This window comes from Eupeodes corollae, chromosome 2, assembly GCF_945859685.1.
Source record: "Eupeodes corollae chromosome 2, idEupCoro1.1, whole genome shotgun sequence".
Classification (NCBI taxonomy): domain Eukaryota; kingdom Metazoa; phylum Arthropoda; class Insecta; order Diptera; family Syrphidae; genus Eupeodes; species Eupeodes corollae.
The window spans coordinates 26,025,670-26,044,249 of NC_079148.1; the positions used below are offsets into that span (position 1 = coordinate 26,025,670).

General features: G+C 36.4%; 1 protein-coding gene across 6 annotated transcripts in view; it reads right to left on the reverse strand.

The window, feature by feature from the left end:
* Positions 1-5,667: 5,667 nt before the first annotated feature.
* The window catches only part of LOC129945348 (probable serine/threonine-protein kinase DDB_G0267686), a 367,717-nt gene continuing 354,804 nt past the window's right edge, over positions 5,668-18,580 (reverse strand). The window contains exons 8-15 of one of the 6 annotated variants that reach the window (XM_056055027.1): positions 11,968-13,514; positions 11,647-11,895; positions 11,187-11,578; positions 10,748-11,112; positions 10,263-10,304; positions 6,983-7,364; positions 6,805-6,919; positions 5,668-6,740 (exon numbers count right to left, since the gene is read on the reverse strand). In XM_056055027.1, coding sequence (XP_055911002.1) covers positions 5,759-6,740; positions 6,805-6,919; positions 6,983-7,364; positions 10,263-10,304; positions 10,748-11,112; positions 11,187-11,578; positions 11,647-11,895; positions 11,968-13,514 — 4,074 coding nt within the window. In that variant the 3' untranslated portion in view covers positions 5,668-5,758. Of the gene's footprint in view, positions 6,741-6,804; positions 6,920-6,982; positions 7,365-10,262; positions 10,305-10,747; positions 11,113-11,186; positions 11,579-11,646; positions 11,899-11,967; positions 13,515-18,580 lie in introns of all 6 variants that reach the window. The other 5 variants (XM_056055028.1, XM_056055026.1, XM_056055031.1 and 2 more) reach the window with 5 other exon arrangements.

An 18,580-nucleotide genomic window follows, 5' to 3' on the forward strand; every position in this document is an offset into this window, starting at 1 on the left:
GCCAAAAAAGCTATCGGATTCAACTCGCCAACAACCATTATGACATTTCAAACTTCGAATTCGTTAATTGGTCGAATTCAAAACGAATAAGGCGAAAGCGAAAGCAATAATTGAAAAATGCAAACTCGCTAGCAAAACGATTTGCCGCGAACCTCATAATCAGGCCCCAGCAATGAAAGAGGTGGTTGATAAAAATATGTTTTCCTAATAACAAAGTTTTCCGGGTTCAGAGCTACTACAAATCCCATTAAAAGAATAAACAATCCCATAATAAACAGAAACAACACGTCCAAATAAAATGCATAAATATTCAGCAGAAGATGAAGTTATTATATTGGTCTTTTCTGGAAATTAAATCATTCCCTTGTGGAAAGGGAGTATTCAATTCAACAATATTCAATACATAATGAAATGCTTTTAAATTGAACTTAATATTTTTTTAAGTCTATCATTTTGAAAAAAAATGGTTTCTTATTTATTTTAAAATGAAAATAAATGTTCTTTTTGATTTTCAACATTTTCTGGGAAGCTTTCTGTTCGATGATTACCTCTTCTTCTCCTTGCAATTGAAAAAAAATGCTCAATACTGTCCATATCCAAATTTAAAAAATTAACACAAAATGATAGAACTTACATTCTGTATGAATTCAAAATAATTTATCCAAGATTTGCACACAAACAGCTGTTTACGTGAATATTACCCGCTGGAAAGCAGGATTCAAAGGAATCAAATATACGCTCCCTATATTGCTTAAATTTGCATCTGCTTCGAAATGATCAAACTCGTTAAATGTTATAGTAATTAAGGTCTGCAAAGCTTTACTTTTCTTGCGAAGCATGGAGGTTTGTGTTCACAACATTTTTCCGAATAATTTCCGGCAGCAAAATTCTGTTGAAATAATAATTTGTTCCTCCATGTTTTGTTTTACCTTAGCCTAAATAATTATGTTTTATGCATTTTTAAAGAAGTATATTTCGAAAATTTGATCTATAATAAAATTCACACAAAATGTCAGTTTTGTATAAAACTGAAAAGAAACATATTCATCTATTAAATTAGATAATTTACTAGACATAAGAGTTAATATATCAATTGTATCGATAGCGATCGACTTAAGAATCAATGAGTCCAACAGTCGTAATTTGGAAAAACACATTTGACTTTATGATAGCTAGTGCGTTGGACTGTCATGCCAGAAGTCTTTGCTTCAATCCCTGGCTGTGCCATAAAAAGAAAGCACTGCTTTTTGCGACAAATACAGCTCTATATACAAAGGTTCCGTGGGAACAAGATTCCACATGGACAAATTCCCATTTCCCTTATTGTGAGTTTCGGACAAAAAAAATCCCCATGTTCGAAAATATCCGCTTATTGTAAGCATTATTTCCGTGTGCAATGCTACGTTCTCAACAGCTAAAATGTTCAAAGCAGCTCACATAAGAGCTTAACAGCGCACGCCCGTACGTTAAAAATGAATACGAGTTTAGCAAAAAATAAGTTAGTTTTGTAGTTATAATTCATTTTTGTTTAAAATTATGTTTTGTTCCGTCTATGAATCCTACAACACCTGGCAGCTTATATTTCATATAAAATTGCTGAGCAATTTTTCGATTCTCATCTGTTGTTGGCCAAGTAATCCAAAGAGGACAAAGCAACCTTTCAAAAATATTTAAAACCTCCGAAAGAACAATACTGAAAGAGCTTTGCGCCAAACCAATTTCATAGTCTTTACCTACCACTTTTTGATACGCACCCTCTTCAAAACATCGCAAACAAGCGGACACAGTTTGACGTTGGGTGATATCACAAACTTTTGTTTCGTTTGCGGAGGAGGAATTTAAATGTTGGTTTGTTGATTCTTTAGTATTGCTGAAATCTGAAAACTTTGTTTTAATAAACAAAAATGTAGATAAGAATTAATACTTCTGTACAAGGAATCGCTCAACTCCAAGGGATTGGAATGATACCTTAAAGATCTTCGAACAGCTCGTTCTTCGCGTTTTCCTTCTTCATCCAATAAAATTCGAATTTCAATGCTCAATTATTTCACTTTCTTTTTTATCAAAATACAACTTAAATTTATTTTGTTTCGCACTTGTCTTCAAAAAAAATATATAAATAAACATGCAATAAGATCGGTTCATTTTAAAAACATCAGTGCACATATGTTTTAAAACGGAGAGGGAAATTTTGTATACGTGGTCGCTCAGTTACTTTTTTTTTGCATATAAGTGGATGGGGGTTGAATTTAAATAGTGTTTTTGCACTCAGTGGGCACAGCTTTAGAAAGTAATTGGAGCGCCACATTAATTTCTTGAATTTTTTCCATTAATAAGAAGAAATGATTTAGATTTCAGTCTCTGTTTCCATCATAGAGAAGGGAAATTTATTTAGGTCTCAGTTTTTTGAACATGTCTATTTTTCGAACTGTCATTTCCGATTTGATGTGAAATTTTATTCGAGCGAAACTCCCAATAGCTTTTGAAAGTCCGTGGGAACGAAAGTTTTCAATGTGAATGGTTTTCCGTGTGAAAGTCACAATAAGGCTGATAGACAAATCCTCCAAAAGTAATTCTTGTCATGAAAAGTGCTTTCTCAAATTAGCCGTTCGGATTCGGCTTAAAACTGTAGGTCTCCTCCATCCCTGAACACAGTAGTCGCTAGGCCCTAGTTTTAAACGGACTGTTGCACCACCTAATTTATTTATTTAAGGGCCTATTATGGATCACAACTTAACTTAGTTGAGTTGAGTTGTAATCAAGACAACTCAATTTGAAGACAACTGCAAAAAAAATCGTATTATAGGAGACAACTTTTTTCAGTTGAGTTATTGAGTAGACCAAATACGTTGCCTACTTTTATGTGCTAGTTTTGTGTCAAAATCAGCTGTGTAAAGTAAAATACGTAGGAATTTCAAAATTTTGAATTCAGTGCAAAATTTTATAAAAAAGACAAAATAATAGGAAATGGAGAGTTCTATTGATTTGTTTCTTGGAAATTCGGAAGAAGAAAATCCCCTGAATGTTGCGCTGATGAGAAAAAATATTCGAGATCACTCCAATCCATTGGAACTTCCAAACAAAAAGTAATATTTATAAACAAATTCTTTGATGAGTGTTGATTTTAACTTCGTTTTGTTTCAGATTTATAAGTTATTTTAGACTCAACAAAGACGCATTTGTTTAAGTGCTAAATGAAATCAAAGATCATTTGAAACAACCACAGCGTTCCTCCGCAATCCCACCAATTCTCAAACTGCACTGCCCTACGTTTCATGGCAGAAGGAAGTTACCAAAAGTGCAGTGGTAATGATTTTAATTTAGGCCTTGCTCAGCCAACAGTTTCGGTAGTGTTAAAAGAAGTGCTAGACGTAGTAAAAGAACGTATCTGTCCACAATGCTCGTAAGGCTCTGCTGCAGAACCTCAATCAACCTCTCGAATTGGGCAATTTTAGTTATTTTTAATCTAAAAAAATTATTTTCTTACAAATGTTTATATTATTATTTGTAAAACTTAAATTTTTTTCTCTATTTTCTTAAACAAAATTGGTTTTCAATGAACTGTTGATGCCTACCGTTATTTTTTTGTACACACAAATGCACTACACAACTAGTAAATATCAGTTGCTGAATTTTGACAACAATCACAACTGAGAGACAACTCAACTGGCTTACATAATACCCCGAACTCATTTAAAAAGTCAACCATTTTTTAGTTGACTACTGGTTGACTTGTGACAGTCAACTAGTTGTGATCGGTAATACCGACTGCCGGATTACAACTCAACTTTTTTCTTAGTTGTCTTACATAATAGACCCCGATATTTTTAATCTTTTAAAAAAAAGACCTTTCAAACTTGTCTCCATTTTGCATTTTAAAATCCAAATTAGCATTAAAAAAACTCCAAAATTTTATTTAAATATTTTTTTCTCATATTTATTTTATTTTCTTGTGTTTTGTTTTTTTTTTCTGACTTTCGCTTTCACATTTATCTACAAAAATGTTTTGTTTTCTTTTTTTAATTTTTTATTTCATTGTAATAATAATAATTTCTTTTAATTTAAATTACCTTAAACATTAAAAGTTTTTTTTTTTTATTATTTTATGTTTCTGTTTTATATATATAATTACTTTAGATATATTTATATATAAGTTTATATACTGCATTGCATTAAATAATAATAATAATAAAATGGTTACAATTAAATATATATATATATTTATTCATATATAATTCAAATGTGTGTTTTTGTTTTTATTTCAATGATGATTATATTTTTTGTTTTTGTTTTATTCTTCTTTAATAGGTAAATATTTGTTTTCTTATTTTGTTAATGTTTTCACTTTTTTATATTTTGTTGTTTAGTTAAATTTGTTTGTTGTGTGTCAGTTTAATCCCTCAGTTATAAATAGTTTTCTCGTCTCTTGTTTTAGTTAGTTTAAAAATGCTCTGTAAGAGACAAAGAGGAGAGATAGTGTGGGGAAAGGAAATAGAAAGAGACAGTGTGTGTGTTTGCTGTTAGTTGAAATTTTCCTCAATAATATTTTCATTCTGTTTTGTTGTTTTGTGAATAACAATAAATAATATTTTTTCATCTTGATCATTTTGTTTTTTTTTTTGTTTTAGCAAATTTTCAGTTTGTTTCTATGCATATAATGTTGTATATAATCCTAATGTTTTTATTTAATATATATTTTTTAAATTATTATGTTCTAACTCGCTACAATGTGTCGTATTCTTTATACATATGTATATACTGCCATAGAGCGAGAGAGTGATATATCCCTTTGTTATCCTTAAAAAATATACACTTACGTTCCTTTATACAGTTAAATTTTGTCTTACAAATCTAATAGGTCTTTCTCTCTCTCTCGCTCATTCGCTTGCTCGTTTGCTCGATAGCTCGTTCCGCACGATAACGATATCGATAACGATAAGGGACACACTCGACTCCTTAAGGTCCTAAATCTTAAATCTATTTTTATTAATTTTTAAATAAAAAACTTTACATATTATATTCTAGTATGTATAAAATTAAATATTTAACGGTTTTCTTTTGTGTGTAGAGTGTGTGCTTTTCAGTTTTCTTTTTGCTTTTTGCTTTTTTATTTTTACAAAAAAATACATATATAATATCTATTTATATAAATAGAAAATGAATCATTTCCCTTGTGATTTTTGTTTAACTGGTTTACATAATTTTTGGTTACAAACAAAACTTTTTTATTTTAAATATAATATATATATATACTTATTTACAACAGGAATATCTTACAAAAACGTTTCTTATTTGTTTTTTTTTTACAAATAGAAAGACCAAAAATAACAAAGAAATTAATTCATAGAAAAAAAAAGCTTTTTGTGGTATTTTTGTTTTTTCTTATGTCACTTATGTCCTATAAAAATATCTACACAATGAGAATTTATAAAGTTTAATAACAAACAAATATAAAATATAATGAAAAGTTCCTATTGCATCTCTCTATAATACAAAGTAATTGGAAGACCGCGTCCTTAACGGTCCCAAAAGGGGAGAGTCATTCTTTTGTTTTATATTTTTTGGTCTTACAACACTGGGGGAGGAGACGCAGGCAGATGCTGGGACTGGGGCTGAGGGTAGGTAAGGAATAAGAGGAGGAGGGGTGGAGATATTAAGAACTATTATGTACAACTATCCTCAAATAGATATAATTTAAAATAAATTGTTTGCTTTATACATTTCCAAAGTGTTGTTTTTGTTGCTGATCGACAGCCTATCATCGGGCTGGAGCATTGTCTTCTTTTTTATGCATGTCTACAGAGACTTGCATACCCTGCATATGGGGCGGGGGTTGTTGTGGCTTGTGGTTGACTTGTTGCATTCGGTGATGAGGTGGAGGTGGGCCAACTGCTGGCGGAATAGGACTAGGTTCTTTGCCTCGGAGATGGGCCGCAGATTGCATGGCATAAATTCCCATGGCTTTTTGGCGTTCTTCTTCATGTCGGAAGGCCGCTTCAACTAGTGGGTTATAGCGCAGCATGGGGCCGTATGGATCACGATAGGGGTCCATTGTCCAGCCAGCAGCACCAGGCGGGGCAAAGTGGGTTAGTGGGGGGCCTCCCATTGTGGGTGGCATCATTGAGCGGGAGAGGTGAGGTGGTGGAGGAAGAACATGTCCCCCGTGTCGAGCTGTCATGAAGGGATGATGGGCGGCACTTGCTGCTTGCGCAGCAGCTAGGCTTTGGTGGTACCGCTGGTCTGATCTCATCATCATCTCCTCCTCTTTGCGGGTATCGATGCGAGGATGTTCCTCTTTTATTCGAATATCTGGGCCATCGGTCGTACCGTTCCTCAGCGGAGATCTATCACGAGCAGCTGAATTGGCTGCAGCAGCAGCTGCCGCTGCCATTTTCGAGCTCTCATTGATTCTCTGTTGCTGAATCAATCGCTCGCGTTCCATTTCCCGACGCTCCATTTCACGTCGCTCGCGTTCTTTGCGCTCACGCTCTCTTTCCCTTTCGCGTTCTCGTTCTTGCTGTTCGCGTTTTAGTTTTTCCTCTTTTTCCTTGCGTTCACGTTCTTCGCGTTCACGGCGCTGTCGTTCACGTTCACGGTGTTCACGTTCGCGTATCTCACGCTCACGCTCCCGTTCACGTTCCTCAGCTTCTCGACGAGCTGCATCCAGTCCAGGATCAGGTTTCAGAGGCCAGGCGCCTTGCGCAGGACCAGGAGGATAGCCAACCGTTCTTTGAAGGCTCCTAAAATCAAAATAAATATTAAAATCAATACACATATTCGCAATTTCATAAAGAAATAACTTACGTTCTCCATGGATCATGAATGGCTGCTCCCATTGGAATATCCCGACCGAAGTGCGTCAAACCAGCAAAGCCAACAAATGGCCCAGGATACCGTCCGAATGGTGAGACTGCTGTACCTATCCAAAATGACACATTTAATATACACATTCGTTTAAATTTCACTCAAATTTATGACTTACCCATATGACTAGGAGGTGCTCCAAGGAAACTCGCCGAAAGTGGCGACGTTTCGAATGGCGATCGTCCGGGAAGACCTTGCGGATACCCACTTGAGGGTGGCATTTCACTAGGTCTATGCAAACCAGATGCAGCTGCTGCAGCTGCCGCTGCTGATGAATTAAACATATGCGATGAGGAACGCAATATATCATTCATTGTAGCTGGTGAAGGTTTCAAGCCCAATGGAGGAGGTGCACCTGATCCAGATGAACTATTTGAATTGCCAGATGAAGCCGCTGCGGCTGCTGCTGCAGCTGCTGCTTTATCTGGATTTTGTTTATTCTGGTGGTAGTAGATCTCCCACGCTATTCGCACATGCATTGCATTCCATCGACCAGTTTTCTAAAAATAAAAGTAAGCCATTGTTGGATGTTAGTACAAGTTTTACTTTGGTTAATAATTGGAAATAAAACTACACTAAAGTAATCAACCGACAAAAGAAAAAGAGAGGCAAATTCAGATAAATAGATACAAAATTGAGAAACAGGAGATATTACTCACATACCTGAAAGTTTTTATTTACAAAAATGTTTAACAAAAAAGAATTATGAAAATGGTGAGCAAAAAGTAAACTACTACGAAATTCGTGAAGCAAAATGAGTTTTTATAAAGAACAAAATTTGCAATGTGTTACGATTGTTCATAATAAGATTACAATAAGTTGTTGGTGGTAATCTTAAGTTCCTAGAGGATTCTTAAATGGTTTAATGGCCGAAAAACAACGCACTCAGATCTCTGTGGATCTATTGTGATATCACCGTGAAATAATAGGAATTGCGTAAGGTGTGGGAAGATTGGAGAATATTTTTTAGAATTTTAGAATGTTAGCTAGACGTGGAAAAAGTATTGTCATTTTTCTTTTAGCAAGGAAAGTGTATCCTCTTCCGTCTAATCGCTTTCACACCCTATACATAAACCATTACTATAAATATCGATAAGAATAATAGGCCTGAGAAAAAGACGTTGGTGCAAAGTTTTAAACGATTTACTTTAACTTTTAGTAATTTCCTAGATCCTTATGACATCGGTATAGTTATTTTTATTAGAACAGTGCATGGAATGGTCTAGTCAACAGTTGGGAATTCCAATCAATAGATCCGTTTAAGCGTATTTAAATAAATAAATTGGGCAACAGTCCGTTGAGAACTAGGGCCTAGTGACTTACAAATCTCAACCATTCCTGTGTGCGAGTTTATATGCCGAATCCGAACGGCTAATTTGAGAAAGCACTTTTTCATGACAAGAGTTATACTTGGAGAATTTATCAATTCCTCGAAAGAGGCAGTACCCGTGAAAAGACTTTAGATGGCATAGGCAGGGATCGAACCCAAGACCTCTGGTTTTTTGCTTAGTTTATTTTCACGAACTGTCACTTTTTAAACATGTTTCGATGTTATTTTTAAAAAAAAGGTAATTTACCAGTTAGAAAAACGTAGTTAAGAAGAAAGGTTTAAAATGTATGACTCAAAAAGTAAATTGCTAAATATTTAACAAATTGTCAACCAGTAAACTTTTAAACCCTTAACAATAGGCTATTTAAAATTTGCACCACTTTGTTTTTCCTTTGGAAATATAAGGCGATAGATTCCTTGAAACCAAGCAAGTTTTAAGAACCAAAAACAGCAACAAAACTTGTTGTTTGCAAGAAAACTTTGGCGAACATTAATCGAATGAAGCATTGATCCGTTTTTGGAAACAAACGGAATGTAACAGTGTTGGCTAAGCTGGAGCCTGATTATGAGCTTCGCGGCGGATCGTTTTGCTAGCGAATTTGGAATTTTTCAATTATTGCTTTTAATTTCTCCTCCTTTTTGATTTTGAATTCGACCAATTATCGAATTCGAAGACAAATTTGAAATATTCACTGTTTTTGGATTCTTTCTTGATTGTAATTATAAAAAAAGGGAAGTTAGTTTTATTTTAATTTTCTTATAATTTTTCCACGATTATCAATGAAATATAAAATTTTGAAAAAATCCCCGCAAATTTCACAAATTGCATCAAAACAAAACTAAATTTGTGGAAAGCTGTCAAATTACTGGAATATAGGAAGAAAAAGTCAAACCAAAAGTTTCAAATCACTGGAATATAGGAAGAACTTTTTTCGATTCGCCGCGAATTCGTTAATAAGGAAATACGACGCGAGTCGAATTTGAAAGGTCGAATTGAAAACGATCCACCACGAACCTCATAATCAGGCCCCTGAGCAAACGCAGCTCCATTTTAGGCCCGGTTGTTTTGCAACCCTTGATGTAGAGCATGCATGTCGTAAATCTTCCTTGATTTTTTTTCCTAAGCGTGAATCTCTCCGGAACAAAAATTCAATTCAACAATTCCAGGTAATTTTAAGGGAAACTTTTCAGTATCATTTAAGTTTCCAATGTTCTACAGCGGTAAACATTCCGAGGGAATTTTTCGTCCACGACAGTCTACTGTCTAGTCATCGAATTTTTGTTCGAGGGCAATTTAATTCTAGGTGTCCAGCAGATTCACAACTGAGACGAAAATTCCGGGTGAAATTTGTATTTACGAGTGAAATTTGTATTCACGACCACTTTCATTGCATCGAATTTCGATCCGATGGAAATTGAAATAAGAAAATAAAATTTAAAAGGGAAATTCACGATGAGAAGGTGGACTTCGACGTTCAATAAGAGCAACAATTCCGTTAACAGATTTTTGCCTTTCAAAAACTAACATAGAGTAATAGTCACGAAATAAGATTTTCGCTTGGAATTAAATGTTTGGTTTTCTATGCACAATGAACCCTTAAAGCTTTTGAAAAAATGTCTGTTTTGACGATTAAGTAACTACTTGGTAAAATATGAGCGCAATTTTGAGCAATTGCGGCCTGGACTTTATGTCCCGATCACTTCATTGTGGAGTCCTACGATATCATAGGATTTAACTGGTGTGGTAATATCCAATGACATTTTAAAGCTATTTCAACTTTTCTTTGGCCAAGTTTATTTGATTTTTTCCAATAAAAAGTAGTTTTTATTTTGACTTCATAAGTTTCAGACATGCTAGAGATTGGTGTTTTTTTAAACTTTCCCTTTCCCCTTAAATATATAAAAGCTTACCATTCTAATTGTTTCCTATCAAAATATTATTTTATTAATTCAATTCTAAAATCGTAACACATTGTTTTTGAAGAGAAAGAGACCAAACATAAAAAGAAGAAGAAATTATATAAATTTTGAAATATGAAATTAAATGAGAAAACAAACTTAAACCTACCATTTGCTTAGGCTTAGTGGGATCAACGATCGGGGTTGGTTGCTGCGAAACGAAATGAAAGAATGAATGAGTGTTAGCGAGATGAATTTTTTTAAAAAGAAATAAAACAAAAGTAAAGAATTTGTCGTAGGTATAGTTGTTGTTGTTGTTTGATGATGAAATACAAAAGCGTATGAAATTGGCGTGTGTATGAAAAATTAAGCGAATTATTGATGAACGATACGAGTATACAGTATGATAGATAATTCTGTTATTTTAATGATAAAATCAAAGCAAGTAAATCAGAAAAATAAAAGAATATACAAATAAAAGCTCCCGCAACATGGCGCCGCCGCGCGCCGCATCCAACACACTTTTTTTTTGGCAAATTTGAATTTTTAAAAAATTTCAAATTCACAAAAAAACAAACCCATTCACTTTTCTTTTGTATAAATTATGAAATAACGTTATTTCAGTTGTTGTTTTTTTTTTTTAAATTTAATTACCTTTGGAGCAAAAGATGGCAGATGGCTAGGAGGCACAAACGGTGTCGGACCGCCAAGTCCGGGGTGCAGCAGACTGGGCGAATAGCCTGGATAACCAGGAATACCCAGACTGGTCCTATAGAAAGGCGAATCAACGGCACCCATTTTGGGTATGTCCTTGAAGAGAGGCGGGGGAAACATTGACGTTGCAGCCGGTGGCGGCGCAGATGGCATCAGCTGTTGGTGCTGGTGCTGATGCAGGTGCGTATGCTGATGCTGATGATGGTGGAGTTCTTGCCGCAAGTATGTTGGAGGTGGAACAGCCAAACCGGAACGATCCAGGAATCGACTGTCTAACTCACGACGAAGGAGATCTGCTTGATCGGCTAAAAGTTACAAAAAGAGAAAAGTTATTAATGAAAGATCCTTAGTCACAAAAATTGTTATTTTTGTTGTTTACTTTTGCTCGACTGGAAGAGAGATTCTGCGGAAAATGGATGGGGAGCTGTAGTGGATGCTGAGCTAACAGCGACTGGTGGCGGATGCGGCGCAGCAAACAATGGCGGTTGAAATGTGGAATGCGTCGTTGACGCCGACGAATGGTGTGGCGAAGCTGAGTTAGCACTACTCGAAGAAGTCTGTTGTTGCTGCTGTTGTTGCTGCTGTTGTTGTTGTTGCTGCTGCTGTTGTTGCTGTTGTTGTTGCTGCTGTTGTTGCTGATGCTGCTGCTGTTGTTGTTGCTGCTGCTGTTGTTGCTGATGCTGTTGCTGTTGCTGCGGTTGATTTGGAGGAGGTGTAGGTCGCGTCACTGTACTCGTTGTGGCCGGGGATAGTTGCGTCGCATTAGTTGAGCTAAAAATAAGAAACCAACAAAATAATTAAGCTTGTTGAATATAGGAATTGGTTTAATTTAATAATACCTTGGTGGCCAGGAGTTCTTCGGAGGATATGGTAGACTAGAAGGAGTGGTTGGGGCACCAATTGATGTCGGGGGCAGTGACAGTGGCGAGGAGGTCGCACCATGTGAGCTACTACTGCTACTGCTGTTACTATTGTAATGCTGTTGCAGAGCTGATGGCGATGGTCCAGTTTGTGGAGCAGTATTGTAGGGCAATCCAACGCTGCCACCCGGCGTCGTTGCCGAGGATCTCGACAAACTACTTACATTACTACTGTAAAAATAAATTTAAAATTTGTTAAACTGTTATTTATTTTGAAAGACAGAAGAAAAAAAAACTTACCTATAACTTTCCCGTTCCCGATTCGGACTATGTCCTCTCGGCGAATGAGTTCGTGGAATCACAGATGATGAACTGTTCACACCAAGGCCGGCAACAGAGGGGTGCTGATGCATCTGGTGCGGTTGTCCCGGTCCCTGCTGTTGCTGTTGTTGCTGCTGTTGCTGCTGCATATGCTGAGCATGTTGATGCGATTGCATCGCCAGTTGATGCTGTGCAGCAGCAGCTTGCTGGTGCTGGTGCTGCTGTTGTTGTTGATGATGGTGCGATAACGCCAATTGTTGCTGTCGTTGCATATGCTGTTGCTGCTGTTGGTGCTGATGTTGTAGTTGGGCGCTTAACGATGACTGCTGATCCCTGAGAATGCTGCCTGGTGGAAGATTTTGCTGCTGCACATTGCCGCTATTCGCCGACGGGACTCCCATCATATGGGGTGGTGGTCCGTATGGCGATTGTGACTGCTGGGGATGTGGTGATGAGGGTATTGTTCCGTGCGGACCAGTTTGTCCTGGAGAAGAAATCGGTAGACCATTATTGGCACCGGTCATCATGCCAGCACCCCCACTCGACGGCGTGTGCGGCCGCACAGACTTCGAGACTATCAGCGGTGACTCCCGATTGCCAGTTCGGGCATCAATGGTGCGTGGTGAAGCTGTCGGCGATGGCACTGCTGGAGGCAGATACGGGCTGTGGTGCAAGTTGTTGTACGGAGCATAGAGCGGATAGTTTGGGTATGGCGTCCGGTACGGTACCGACGGCGGAATACTACTTGTACCGCCATTGGCAGCTATACTGGCACCATTCACTGAAGGCGCTGTAGCTGTGTGCACTGCTCCGGTGGCGACCGCCGGACTGTTTGTCCTTCCACTTGCCGCTGCCGCACTATCCAATCCTGGATGATGAACACTAGGAGCAATTGGTGGCGGTGCGGCGGGCGCTGTTGCAGGCGGAGGCTGTGGCATCGGAACTGCCAGCGATCCAGGAATTGGTTGTACTAAACTGCTACTGTTATTACTATTTAAACTTAGGCTACTACTGGTGCTGATGTTACTATTGATGCTGATGTTGCTATTGATGCTGTTGCCATTATTGCCGCTGTTATTGGTCGTAACTTGCATTTGTGGTGGCGCCTGCGTCAGCTGTTGCAATTGCGGATGTTGCTGCTGAGGTTGTATTGATGGAGATGTTGGTGAAACTCTCGAGCTGCTAATGGGATGCGATGTGGTAATCGATGGTGGTATTGACGAGGCAAAGCCGTTTGCCAATGTTGTTAGTGGAGAGCCAATTAAAGGACTAATGCCAACTGGTGAATGAATAGAGCCGGGAGGCTTAGGAGATGCTGATGTCGCCGTTTGTGGAGAATGAGGCAGTTGCTGTTGCGTCTGTTGCTGTTGTTGTTGTTGCTGTTGCAGCTTATTAATGGGCGACGACGTTGTTGTGCTAGTCGGAGGAATTTTTGATGTTGCAGAAATTGGCTTTATATGACCCGTCACCATTTGCGGTTGTGTTGAGATCGGCAACAAATGTGTGCTTATTGGACCATTAGAGACCTGAAATTAAATTAAAAATCAAAAGGGTTTTAGCTTGTAAAGTTATATGATATTTTAAACTTTAAAAATAATTTAAATATTCTTTAAAAGTCTATAAAATTAGCTGGATTTAAAAGTGAATTTCGAAAGACCCAGACTAACTTTGATTTTGATGATTTTCAAATGCAATGTAATTAATTTTTAACGGCGCAAAGGATCTCTGAGACCAATTCCGCAAATTTCATTTTAATTCCATAAACAAAACAACCCTGTCATGCTGTTCATCTGATATCTGATAAACAAAAGCCCCATCCAAATTTATATCATACAGACCATCGAGTTAATAATTTCAATTAGTGCTAACTTAACAGACGACATTTCCCTGATTAAATCGCTTTTCATCAATCTGCCGGCAATATAATCCGCCCTTTTCGGACTGTAATCGCATTACCAATATCATTTGATTATCTTTGTATAGTGAACGGTTATACGGTGTACGCTGTACGGTACCCGTCGTATTCGTCGTTTTCGTATAACGTTGAATCTCCATCATGCCTTTGGTTTTTCCTCTAACCACCACTTACTGTAAAAACAATTCCGCTATCCGATTAAGTGGATATGCAGCAGCTAACTTGGGATTTTCCAATTTACCTCGACTGATTTTCACGCTGCTTTGTGGGGGATGGGTGGGTGTAGAGTTGAGTAGGTGGTGGTATAGGTGGGAGTATAATATAAGAGTAAGACCGCGGGTTAAACCGACATTCCTCTGCTCATTTCTCCCTTCCCCCGGGAGGATTAAAATACGTTGTCATCGTCAGAAGCAACGAAACCAATATATACCCCAGCAGTTAAACCAACGACGACTTCGTTGTCGTCGACGTCGACGTTGCCGTTTACAGACAAAGAGAGGAAGAGAACAAACCGGAACAGGAACTACCGAGACAGGAACCATTTTGTTTTAATACCTCTCCACAATTCTGCCGCTATCTACAATCCCCTTTGCTCAATCGTATAAACCTCGTCCTCCCATCATGCAATATACACACAGATGGAACATTTGAAACGACCCTTGTTTTTGCCGCCAGTATAGAACTGTTTTTCAGCGCTTGTGGTGGAAGTAAAAGCAGGGAAATTTTCATTCTATACTCCCCGAATCCGAATCTCGATGACGACATCATCACCATCGCCATCGCCATTGCCATCGTCGTCGTCGACGTTGTCGTAGTCGTAGTCGTTGCCGTAGTCGTCGTTGCGCCATTTGTAATTCAAAGCAATTATTTGAACTACAAACAGATTCCCATTTGGGAATTTTACTTAGATCCATGCACAACGGTAGCGGCAATCATGATGATGATGATGCTGGAGCCGGAGTCGGAGCCCGGAGCATGGAGGAGTTGAACGAGTAACATCCTACGTATTGCAAATGTTTTATACATATGGAAAATGGAATATAGATATAGGACGAGAATGAAGAGTTAAATTTGTGGTGGTTTTGGTATTCGATAGCAGCGCCATAACCATGCTGACACTTTGTGTAAATCTTTGGTAATACAAGTTTTTCTAAAAGCAGTCAAAATTTTGAAGTTAGCTTTATACCAAAATTCAGGTCTGAATTTTAAGATCTCACCTCAAAATTGGTCAGATGTCTTTAAAAGTCAGTTGTGCGTTCTTTTTCTTTATTTTTGACATAGGGAAAATAGATGATTTAAGGAAAATGGATGATTTAAGGAAAAAACATTTATTTATTGTAAACCAAAAATTTGTGGTTCGATTAAGACGACAAATATCTATTTATTTTCAGTGCTTTCACTCAAGCTATAATATTTTTGTAAAAAAATCATTTACTTTGACAGTTCAACAATTTAAACTAATCTCCTGAGACTAGTTGTGAATCGTAACCATTTGACATTTTAACGAAGAGTTTATGAACGATGTGTCGATGCCCTATTTTTTCATATCGTAAAACTCTTGATTTTTAGGAAAGATAAAAGTTAATAGAAAAAGAACAGACCACAGATCACTTTTCTGATCTACTTTATCATAACAGTCAATAATGAATTAGAGTTGAACGCAACCATTTTAAAGCAATACATTTTGACAATTGCTGTAAAATGAGAGGATTGTGTCAAAACGATGTTAATTTCTATTTTAACTTTATAATATGTAATCTGAGGTTTATGATGATGATGATAATGATAACATTGATATAATTTTGACATGTAAATTAATTTGACAGAAAATGATAATGTTGAAGTTGTTAAATATTTCGCTTTGGTTTTGTAGAGATTATATTAGATGCACCGATACATACATTTAATAACAATTAAAGTCTACGACTTTGATGAATTTGACACATGACAAATTGACATTTTATTTATTTTTAAGACTGTTTGTTGAGCCTCTTAAAATTCGTTGGAAAATTTGGGGTAAAAGAACACGCCTTTTTATAACATTCTACTCCGAAAACTTTCAACCAATCTACACCAATGATTTTGAAAGTTGAAACGTCATACAATTCTAGAATGTCAGCCCTGGGTTCATTTTGACTTTCTTCTCGGTAAAGTTAAGGGATTTATTTAACTTTTTATTTTTCCACAGGCAGGAACTGGTGATGACGGTAAATGTGGTCGATAGGAGGATAGAATGTGGGCTAGGTTAAAGTGTGGGTGTGATGAGACGAGCCTGAGGAAGTACGCTGTGTATAACATTTTTTGCATAAGCAACATTCAAACATTAAATGTTGGGGGGTTCGGGTTGAAATTTGTTGTTTTTTGGAATATTAATGCTGCGATGCGATGGTGCGAGATTTGGATGGTATAGGGATTTGGAATTAAGTCGAAGCTGCTGCTTCCACTGCTGCGCTCATATAATTTTAATTTGATAATTCTGTGTAAAATCCATGTTTAAACTTTTCTGCTTTTCAGCTTCTACTTTGCTGCTGTTGCTGTTTATGCGTGGTTGTATATTTTACCTATGCTTTTATATACAATTCCAATCTTCTGCAGGGAAACCAATTACTGATTTTGCTAATTAACTCGTTACTAAGTTTTCGATTCTAGGTAAAGCCAAACCAGCATAGAATCACATCATTCCCAAAGGCGGCGGTGGCGGTGGGTGGATTTTTCAGGGAATTTTCAGGTAGAACTTAGAATATTTTCAAGTCATAATCGTATAGGTAGGTTGTATATACATACATACAAATAAAGAGCCTGGAGGAGTGCATGCTAATGAGTATTAGTATCATCAAAATAATTATCGTCGTTTATAAGTGGTTTTGTATCAAAATGTTTTAATTATCTGTTTGCATATGGGTAAGAGGCGAGAAAATTGAGAATACAAACTATAAAATAGATTCATTTGAAATGGAGATGTTTGTATGCATAATACCTACATAATTATTTTGTAAGATGTTGTAAAAGGTTTCAAAGATAAAGAGCTGTTAGGAATAATAAAGAATAAAGCTTATGTAGATGCTGTTGATGGCAGTTTCTTCATCCATGGAAGAAAACAATGGTTTTAAGACGTCAAATCAGAATTCATGACTTTGGAGAAAAGAGATTATCCCTTTGTATAATTTGTAGGTGAAACTCTTTTGTTTATCTGACAACATTGACAGTTCTAGAATTTTTTAAAGAACTGTCAAAATAAGAAAGTGAACATTCAACGACATTTTCATCAAACCTGCAAATGTCAAAAAGTGACAGTTTTCCTGCTTATAGCATTGCCAACATAACTTTATAATTTACAACGTCCCCACTTGAATACTATTGGTTTATCTCTAAAAAAATAAATATGGTCGTGGGTTAAAGTAAACAAAAGAAGCAGCAAAGTCACACTTAAGTAAATTTTGACAAAAAATCTCTTACCTACTAAAATGACACTTGAGATGAATTTAAAAGATTTGTATTTATTGTTATGAAATGAATAAAAGAACAAACAATTAACCGCACAAGGGCGATGTCATATTAGTAACCTCTTGTATATCAAATTACATCTGAGTTTCTCAAATTACAATAAAGTAAGAAGAATATGTATAAGGACATAACACTACTCATGATATTCATTCATTGAATTTTGTATTCTATCCACTTGAAGTATGAATGAATAATTCTGTGTGTTAAACACAAAAAGAAGTAGCTTGACCGTGACATCAAATGCCTTGTTCAAGTGGAACACAATTTTTCATGGGGGCTAAACAGCAGAATATGATACAAATGTTGGAAGATAATTTCAAAATTTGTATGGGTAGAAATGTTTGACATTAGTTGTCAAATGACATATAAACTTAAACTTGTCAATTTCATATGCGCAATGAAAATTGACATCTAATACCTCGTTTACACTGGTGTAAATATGCTATACCTCCAATTTTCGAGAAATTAAAAAAATTTATTTTTTAAACAGACTTAAAGTTTGCATTTATTTTTGGAATACGGGATGTGAAGAGAATAGACGGCTCATTTTTCCATTACCGCAGCACGAATTTCGACTCGCGGTTTTTTTTTTATTTGATAGATATGTGCAAATAAATAATAACTACAGCAATTTTAGAGCGAGGAAACATTTATTTCTATTTTTAATTAATTTTTAAAGTTCACTTTTTTACAAAATACACAAAAATGGTTGATTTTGACATTTCTTCCATGTTTTTTGTTCAGTGTTACCATACTTGTTTTATTTGTGTTGCGTATTTCTTTGATATTAGTGCTCAAATGCAAAAAGTACTTTGCATATACCCAAACTCGCACCCACCCCAAATCCTATAGTGATCCGAAGCAGGGCGTATTCCATGCCTAGCTGTTAATACGCCTTGCTATCAATTAAAAAAAAACTTGTTTTAGGCTCAAAAAATGCAATACAAAAAAAGTAGGGTTAAGTCCGAAAAAGAAAATATTTTTTCTATGACTTAAAGTTGTTACCTCGCCCTAATATTTAAAACATGTTCTATTGAGACCCCTACTTAACTGTAAAAAAAATCAGAAGGAAATCCGTGCAGCGGTAATGGAAAGTCGCCCCATGACATCAATCAAAAAGTTAAGAAAGCTCAGACTTTATGACTTCAATGTAAATTTTCGGTAACGGTAAAC